Source organism: Melitaea cinxia, chromosome 20 (genome assembly GCF_905220565.1).
Source record: "Melitaea cinxia chromosome 20, ilMelCinx1.1, whole genome shotgun sequence".
In the NCBI taxonomy this organism is placed as follows: domain Eukaryota; kingdom Metazoa; phylum Arthropoda; class Insecta; order Lepidoptera; family Nymphalidae; genus Melitaea; species Melitaea cinxia.
This window is the reverse complement of record NC_059413.1, coordinates 2,334,377-2,343,780: the sequence shown is the minus strand read 5'-3', so window position 1 is coordinate 2,343,780 and position 9,404 is coordinate 2,334,377. Positions and strand designations below refer to the sequence as shown.

The following is a 9,404-nucleotide window of genomic DNA, read 5'->3' as shown; positions in this document are numbered from 1 at the left end:
AGGCCGACGGCCAATTCTCAGATATTAGTTGCTATACTATTATGCTTTCAAAATATTTCAACTCTTTTTTTTTTTACGTATAACATGACGCGCACATGATTATGACAGGTGTTAAAAATAAGCTAATTTAAAACTTGATATAAGCTTGGATCATTATAAACATGATATAGCGCTCCTTGAATTCAAAAGGGCGACAAGACCGACAAGACTTTGATTTCGTAAACGGTTTATAGGATTTTAATAAAAAAAATCAGTAGTAAATAATTATTATATTCATAGAAGTCAAATATTCTAGTTAGAATACAGATCAAGACACCATTACAAGCTCTCAAAGCAGACATTAGTTTATAATCAATAGTGTGAATACAAGGAAATTAATACAATTTTATTGCGCAATAAATGCATAAGGAATAATATATTATTAATAAGTAAAAGAAATTTGTGAAAGTAGGCTTTAAGGTTTAGCAGGAGCTACCCCTTGAGACTCGACATGCCCGCTCTCATGATTTCATCAACTAGGAGGAGGTTGCTGGCTATCACAGAGCATGAGTTCAGAATTTGTTTCTTCACAATGTAATTATCGTAAATGCCCAAATCGTTTGGCTTGATAGCCTCACCAGTGCTAAGGTCTAGCCCCACTGGGTCTGGACTTAAGCGCGACTCCTCTTGTAGTTTGACTATAATGTCCTGAGCATCGTAGCCCGAGTTTACAGCGAGCGTCTTGGGGATAACTAGTAATGCTTCAGCATATGCCTGTATGCCGAGACGAGCTTTTCCTTTTACCGTATCCTTGTATTTAAGTAGTTCCATATTGGCTTTAATTTCAAATGCACCTGCACCAGGTATGACGCATTTGTCTTCAATAGCGTTGTTAATCGCCCTAAGACCGTCACGTACTGCATCTTTGATTTGAATCAGGGTATGTTTATTGGGTCCCTTGATGAGAATGGTTACAGACTGAGGATTCTTACATTCTTCGACAAATGTGTACTTTTCTTCGCCTAGGATATGCTCGTACACGAGTCCGGCAAACCCAAGACATTCCTCGGTGAGGTCATCAACCGAGTTCATTGCTGTTCCGCCGCATGCGAGCGATAAACGTTCCATGTTACGTCTCTTTGCTCTGCGCAGTGCAATTATACCTTCCTTGGCAAAAGCATCTAACGACAGAGGATCAACACCTTTTTGATTGATGACAACAAAAGATTTGTTGGTGCCATCACAAAGCTTCTTCTTTAAAGCAATAATCTGAAAATAAAGAAGTAGAAATGTTACAATAAACTATAATATACCATTATTATAATTATATATAGGAGGTATTTCACTGTTAATTAAGAAACCTTTATTTTGTACTAAAAAAATTTCAATCCCAATCAAAAATACTATGCACAACAATACAGTTCCATCAAAATATTATTAGCAACAATTTGTGTTCGTGGCTTTTTTATGAACATACAACTAATAATAATTAAAGAATAGTAAACTTATTGCAACATATTTTCTAGCTGAGTAATAATAACAATAATAATCACTAGTGTTTGGTTGATGGTACATATTTAGGGAAAAAATGTATTTGTAATGTGTTATGTATATTAGATGCCTACCATTTCTTTTCTTTGATGTGCATTTTTTACCATTATAAAATTGTAATCTGGAGTTAACGGTGTTGGTGTCACGATTAATAATGTTTGTATTGTAAGTCTGTTACGTAAAACTTTATTGTGAACACTGTTTGTTAACTTAAATAAATAAAAAAAAGAACAAATTTTCATAACACAAGGGTTCTATTTTGTCACATACTGTAGTTTAACAAGTGAAACAGCATTTAATTAAAAATCCGAGTGTGTTTTAGATCACACGATTAAAGTAAAACTTTTTAGCTCCATCTAACTTATATCTCCCTCTCAACTTCCGTTCGCCTCGCCCATTCACACTTTTCGTAACGCTCTCGTCACACATTCACCAGCTCACGCCCCAAGTCAAGCGTGCGTAAAGAAGTTTTACTTCGAAAAAATAAAAACAAATTATTCATTAAATATTCATTAATTACTACCCCTAGAAATTAGCAAGGAATTATAAAAATCATATAAAAAAAGGGAAAATTATATAAACATTATATTATTTGTAATTTGAAGTATTTTATGTGAAGCAAGTTTTGAGATACTCAATATGAAACACGCTGCAAGGCTAGTCATTTTGTTGTGCTTGTGAGTATAAATGTATGCACGCCAAGGTTAACTTGCTGTGCAATCAACATGCTTCATATGAAAATATTTTTTTAATAATAAACAACTTTTATCTCACATCTGAAGAAAAAATATAATAAACGTGCCCGGGGCATGATGCCTCCTCTCGCTACGCCATGTTACGCCTGTTTTATGTTGTAAATTATTACAAACGTAAAATGAAAAAAAAAAATTGATATAATTTACCTTCTTGACTCTCTGATCAATAAAATCTCTTTCAGCGGCAACGAGTTTCTCTCTGTCTTCTGCAGACTTGTAGAAGAAACCTGAATTAACTTCAGTCTTCTCGTACTCGAGGGAAACGTTGCATGTTAGTATATAAGCGTTCTCAACACGCTTCGGCATGTCGGGATGGCGAGCGCCGTGGTCCATTACAATACCTGTAAGTAATTTTAATCGTTAATCTAATCTCTTCATCATCATCATCATCATTCCAGCCTATTGCAGTCCACTGCTGGACATAGGCCTCCACAAGTTCGCGCCAAAAATGCGTGAATTCATGTGTGTTGCCCATAGTCACCACGCTAGGCAGGCGGGTTGGTGACCGCAGGACTGGCTTTGTCGCACCGAAGACGCTGCTGCCCGTCTTCGGCCTGTGTGTTTCAAAGCCAGCGGTTAGATGGTTATCCCGCCATCGGTCCGCTTCTTAAGTTCCAAGGTGGTTGTGGAACCTTGTTATCCCTTAGTCGCCTCTTACGACACCCACGGGAAGAGAGGGGGCGGCTATATTCTTTGGTGCCGTAGCCACACAGCACATCTAATCTCTTGGTGTTTGGTTTTTGTCATTTAACAGCTGACATGGCGAACTTCACACCGGCATATTGTTTTTAAACACATTTACCTTTTTTTACGTTTATTCAAGTGTTGTCCTGACAATAAAGAACACTTCAAAATAAGAATTATCCAAATTTACAATTTTCTAACAACCGCTCAGGTGTAGTGGTGCACAGTCGCGTAAAACACCGACAGTTTGCGGGTTCGATTCCCGCTCGGAGTGTATATTTGTATTCGTACAAATATATCTTTCCAGTTTGGATCCTGTCCTACTGGGTCTCCTCACAGGCAGGTTATCAATCATATTAAATTTTAATTTTATTAAAATTTTATTTATTAAAAACTGTGTCTCTTCTACACGCAGAACGATAACTGTGACATTTAAAAACATCTCTTTTTCGCAAGAGTTGTTGCGCGATAAAACATCACTCTCTCTCTTTCTTCTAGGTCTCAGTGTCTTCACTCTCTTCTCTTTCATGTATAATCTATATACGATGTATGTGAGCGATAAACTTCGAAACTTTTATGAACCAATTTTTATTAAATTTTGTAAGCATCTGTAATTTGATCTAACTTGGGAGATAAGGTAGTTTTTATCTCAATTATTGGACTTGGTGGTGGCGCTGCTATCGGTATTTAAGAAATCAACTTTGGTAGCTGTTATCCGGGCAGGACAATGTCTACCGGGTCCGCTAGTATAAAAATATATAATCCTTTCACAACACAGGCCCTTACATAGTTTCTTATGATCGTCCATTAATCACGTGACGTTTTTTAACTACTTTTAACCCACCCACTTAAGGGGCAACCACCTAAGTTATATGTGGTGAGGTTTAAGACTACCCCGAACTCGAACCTACCGAAATACAGGTGTATTTTTTTGTGCAAAGTATTTTGAATATTTTTAAATTATATCATAAAATTTTGGAAAATTAAGAATATTTTTTATATTCGATACAAATTTGCAAACAGACATCAACGTTACAAGGGGTTTGTTGATTGATATCTCATTACAGCGCCCCCCCCCCCCCAGTATATTTCGTGATTTAACCCTTAATTAGGCGCATGGGGTCACGGCCATTTCAAATTGAAAAATATATATCTTTGAGAGATTTGAGCGCGCCCATGCTCACTCTAGCTTCCTAACTTCCCTCAGGGTACGCAAATCAGTCGCTTCCAGAACATCTACGCACTGGTCGCTTTTCTCTAGAGCGCTGACCCCATGCGACCACTTACGTGATGTTTTTTTGCGGAGGTAAGTTTTTATTTTTATGTTTTTACTTCGTTTATATTCGTAAATTGGTAATTTTTTATATTAGTATATATGTATTTATATACCGGCTATTGAATTTACCTATTTTTGTGTTTATTTACACAGTCTTTTTCTTTTATTTTCAGTTTATTGATTTTTTAAGTGGCTAATAATAGGCAGTTATTGGAATGGCTGGAGGTGGCCGATGATGAGCAAGATGTTGCTAGTTCTGCTTCGGAAGACAAATAAGTAAACGGCAACGCTGTGAATAGTTCCCATATGATTCTGGTAGTAAAATTGAAGAGTTCGCAGATAGTCAAGTTATATCATCTGAATCATCGGTGGCAAAAGTGATGTCGATTGCAATGAACAACTTTGCACTGGTTATAATTTTGGAAGAGAAGTAGAAATCTGGCTATATTTTGTCATCTTCTAAAGTTATCTGGCATCAACGCATTTATCATACTCAGATCGAATGCTAATAAGAATATTACACATACAAGACAGTTTTTTTTTTTTTAATTGGCAGCAGCACTTATAGAAAGTCACTAAAAGCATCGTATTAGCAGCTTTCTGTCCCTGCGTCAGCAAAAAAATGGCTCCGTGAAGCACATGATATGAAATAGACGGTGCATCAGTCAATATCTAAGCGCGGACGTTGCTCATTGTATCCTAGGAAGAACGACAAAAAAGTGCCAACCGAATGTCATAAGTGTTGTAAATTTGTTTCTCAACAACACTTTAGAGTATACTGCGTTGATTGCAGATAAAAATAATCGGCTAATGAGACTTATTATTATTTGTTTAAATAAGCGAATCGGCTAAGTCAAAAATTATGTAGTTTTAGGAGTAGTTAGAAGTTTGTCATTTTTTGTTTAATTTTAAGCCAGAGCTATATTTGTGTTTATTAAAGTTAAAGATAACAAAGAACACTAATATTTTATATAATCCAATCATTGTTTTATTTATTTTATACACTCCTTTTTCAATCTTGTTTTTGGGGTCACTCGAGACCCCATGCGACTAATTGTGTGATTTTCTTAATGCGCCTAATTAAGGGTTAAGCCTATTCGAAGCCCATGTGAGTAATGGACGACCTCCAATTATAGTAAAAGAAAATCCTTAGTTTTGGATAGATTTCAACAATTATTAATGGCTTTTTTAGTTTATTTAAATGACTTATTAATCACGAACCATAATAGTTGAATATATTATGTAACCATGTAACTTAACTTAGACTTTACCTTTGATCAGAGACGTTTCAGTGGCAGTTTTGTGCTGCATCTCCATAAGCTCCACCATGTGAAGATCTACCGGCTTACCAGGTGTACGTATAGCAAGGACTGCATCTACGCAGGCATCCGTCAAAATTTCAGCCAAACTGACATGTACCTGTCGTAGAAATTATCATCATTACTGACAAAATTAATAGGATATGATATAATTATAATAATATAGATATATAAAGAATAAATAATAATAAGAATAAATTAGTTTATTGAATTAAAAATATAGAAATTTGTAATACTAAATGAATAATTTATTTTCATAAAATGTACAAAAAAAATTGTCGAAAGAAAATGAAACTGAATTTAATTTACTTTAAGAAGTAATAAAATCATAATAACATGAACATAGTCAAAGTTAAGTAAATACGTACTATTAGTAAAGACTCGTCAGATCTCACTCAAACTTAAATGGGATTAAAATAAAAAGCAAAAATTACTTTGTAGGCTTCAAAAGGACTCCAATTATCATTTTGCAAATGAAAATTACATTAGTTTTAATTATTTATAGGTAAAAGTGAAACTATTACCGATTTTGAATATAAATTTCTATCACTAATATAACCTTGAACTGAAGAATATGTACTATTGAATAATTTTTTTTAATTAATTCATCATCACTTCAGCCTATCACAGTCCACTGCTGGACATAGGCCTCCACAAGTTCACGCCAAAAACGGCGTGAACTCATGTGTTTTGCCCATAGTGACCACACTAGGCAGGCGGGTTGGTGACCGCAGGGCTGGCTCTATCGCACCGAAGACGCTGCCGCTGTCTTTGGCCTGTGTATTTCAAAGCCAGCAGTTGGATGGTTATGACGCCATCAGTCGGCTTTTTAGGTCCCAAGGTGGTAGTGGAACTGTGTTATACCTTAGTCGCCTCACTCGCCCATTCGAAGAAAGGAGACTTAATTAATTACAAAGTAACAATAAACTGAAATAGGAATATTTGTAATCCTAATTAAAATATGATTATTCTATTCAATTAAATAATGTATTTTTTTTTTGTTGATTGATTCAGCCTGCAATATCCCACTGCTAGGCAAATATCTTTTCCTTCATATGAGAGAAGGGTTAACATTATAATTATATTGTAACAGCTTCGTTACTAAGAAATGTATAGTATGTAAAACTATCAGAAGACTACTATAAAAGTCTATAAAATAAGCTTTTCTGATAATTTTACAGCCAACTATAAAAATTAAGGGACAATTCAAAATAATTGTCTACTGACCTTTGTTTTTAACGATGTACGAGCAACGTCGAGAAGATTTTCTCTCTTCACTTCAATTGGAATCTTTAATGATTCCAATACTTCTAGTGCTTTTGTTCGAGCAACATCAAACCCTTCGGTTAAGATCCTTGGATGAAGTCCTAAGAAATAACAATTAAAAATATTACATTATATCTTAACAAGGTACATTAAATCAAAATTTTGGAGCAACGTGCAAATACCTCGACCTTATAGAAGATCCAAGATAAATAATACTGCTTTAAACCAATCTTGTGTTCCTGTGGTGAGTAAGATGATCAGAGCTTCTGGGTATTGGGGATAGGGTCGGCAGCACTCTTGTGATGCATCGGGTGTTGCAAGCATCTATAGGCTATGGTAATCGCTTACCATCAGGTAAATCTTAGCTGACCTAGTAGTAAAAAATGAACTTTACTAATAATAAAAAAATTATTTGGTTATCCATTTAATTAGTGGAATAGTGGATTTATAAAACATTTTAAAGTCTTAAAAGGTAACAATTTTTGATGTATTTCACTTTAAAACCTTATTTTGATAGGAAACAACAATCAAATTTCAAACAGGTCAATGTTTTATAAAGAAAATAATTCTTTTACTCACATACTAAATCTTAAACAGTAAAGTATAATCAAATTGAAATTAATAAAAATGTAATTAAATAACAAATTATGATTAATTATGCTGTCAGCCATCACCTAAAAAGTGTTAGCGTACCTTCACTGATATAAATATCAGCTTGTTTCAAGAGTTCTCCTATCAACAGCACGGTAGACGTGGTACCATCGCCAGTCGCGTCATCTTGCGCGGTGGAGGCGCGGGCAATGAGCGAGGCTGTTGGGTGTTGGATTTGCATCTCGTGCAGCAGAACATTGCCATCCTTCGTTATTTTAATATCACCAGCACCCGACACCAGCCTATAAAAGATGAAAAATGTAGTAAAATAATAGAAGGCTTGTTATTTGAAGAGTCTTAATAATCAAGTCAACTCCAAGCCAGTATTACACATGTTTTTTTTAAATGCTCATAATTAAACATTTGTCTACCATAATATATTATTATCAATGCTATTGGAATATAAGTGACAAAAATAATGTTTAGTTGCAAAAAAATAAATGTAATTAACTTAAAAAGAAGCATTTCTCTTACATTTTCATTGTACCCTTAGGTCCGAGGTTAGTTTTCATTACATCTTGAATGCCTTTAGCAGCTGAAATATTTACTGCTAAAGCTTGTGCCGCTCTAGCAAACTCAGCTTTAGGGTTTAATAAACTTATAGCAGCCATTATTCAAACTTTTCTAATACGCAAATTTAAATGAATAATATTCGAATTAATAAGAATCACAGAAATCTCAAAGATTGAAAGATCACACTTATGAATAGAACCATAGATAAATAGATTATTCATAAAGCACAGATAGTTAACCACCAAAGAGTAGGTATATTATTAACTAGCTGTGCCCGCGACTATGTCCAGTTGGAATTTATCAAAAAAGCTATTGTTCGGTTCGCAGAGTTATATAATAAAATAAATAAATTTCTAAAATAAAAGTAGCCTACGTTAATCCTTACTACAACAGCTAGTCAGCCAGTAAAAGCCCCGTCAAAATCGGTCCAGCCGTTTCAGAGGTTAGCCGGAACAAACAGATAGAGACAGACAGACAAAAATGGTGAAAATGATATTTTGGTATATGTACCGTGTATACATCCATATATTGGGCATTAATAAAAAAAGTAGTTAAATGTGAAAAAACATAGGTTTACGGAATGTTGGTTATCAGTAAAATACGTTCGCAAATAAGTATAGGGGTTTGCTCAGCGTAACGAGTTACAACAAATAGATTTTTGAACTAAAACTTCTTTACGCACGCTTGACTTGCGGAGTAAGCTGGTGAATGCGTGACGAGAGCGTAAATTTTTACTTCAGGTATGTGATCTAAAGTACATTCGTTTTTTATATCTCTAAAACAAAATAAACAAATGATTAATCTGTATGTTATTTGTAATCACGAATGACAAAATCATTAATGGCGGTATAAATAATTTTAGATCATAGAGTCCCGCTTTCGTGACATAATATTTGTTAGACAGTTACTGAAAGTCTGAAAATGTGTAAATAATAAATGTATTAATTCAAAATTTCAAATTCAAATAATTGTAAAATTTTATCAAGTTTTCTAATATTCTTCACAATGATCTTAATTTTTCATTCCAATCATCTTTTTTTAAAATTATTAGAAAAGTTAAAAAAAACAACTGATGAACTGATCTCGAGTTTAGCGCTTAGAAACAAAAAAAAAGAACGACTCATCACTCTCACTCATCCTCGGACTAAGAATCAAAGCATCGTTATGGAGCATAGAGCTCATCGTCATATTTTCATAATTTTCTTATAATTATTTTTAATTGTATTAAAATTAATTGTAAGTTTATATTCGTATTATAAGTGTTGTAAGCAATATAATTTAAGGTAAAGATATATTTGGATTTTTTATTTTTTATTTTAATGACAATATGAAATCACCTCGAATTTCATCCTGCAAGTGGCATATCATTGGCATGTTACTTGACAGACGACTCATCTGTCACCGGTCAGT

At 34.2% G+C, this 9,404-nt stretch overlaps 1 protein-coding gene across 1 annotated transcript; it reads right to left on the bottom strand.

Moving 5' to 3' along the window:
* Window positions 1-254: 254 nt before the first annotated feature.
* LOC123663766 (T-complex protein 1 subunit zeta) lies at window positions 255-8,197 on the bottom strand. The gene is made up of 6 exons (XM_045598432.1): window positions 7,956-8,197; window positions 7,524-7,723; window positions 6,792-6,931; window positions 5,517-5,664; window positions 2,433-2,626; window positions 255-1,248 (listed from the first exon to the last, which is right to left on the bottom strand). The coding sequence occupies exons 1-6, from the start codon at window positions 8,090-8,092 to the stop codon at window positions 472-474; spliced, it is 1,596 nt and encodes a 531-aa protein (XP_045454388.1). The 5' UTR covers window positions 8,093-8,197; the 3' UTR covers window positions 255-471.
* Between the last annotated feature and the right edge of the window lie 1,207 nt (window positions 8,198-9,404).

Bases quoted from the DNA above. Each gene is read 5' to 3' on its own strand.
- LOC123663766 (XM_045598432.1), bottom strand. From the start codon at position 8,092: ATGGCTGCTATAAGTTTATTAAACCCTAAAGCTGAGTTTGCTAGAGCG. The intron at 7,724-7,955 runs GTAAGAGAAATG...CATCTTTTATAG, and splicing joins CCTAAGGGTACAATGAAAAT to GCTGGTGTCGGGTGCTGGTG. The intron at 5,665-6,791 runs GTCAGTAGACAA...TTTCTACGACAG, and splicing joins GTACATCGTTAAAAACAAAG to GTACATGTCAGTTTGGCTGA.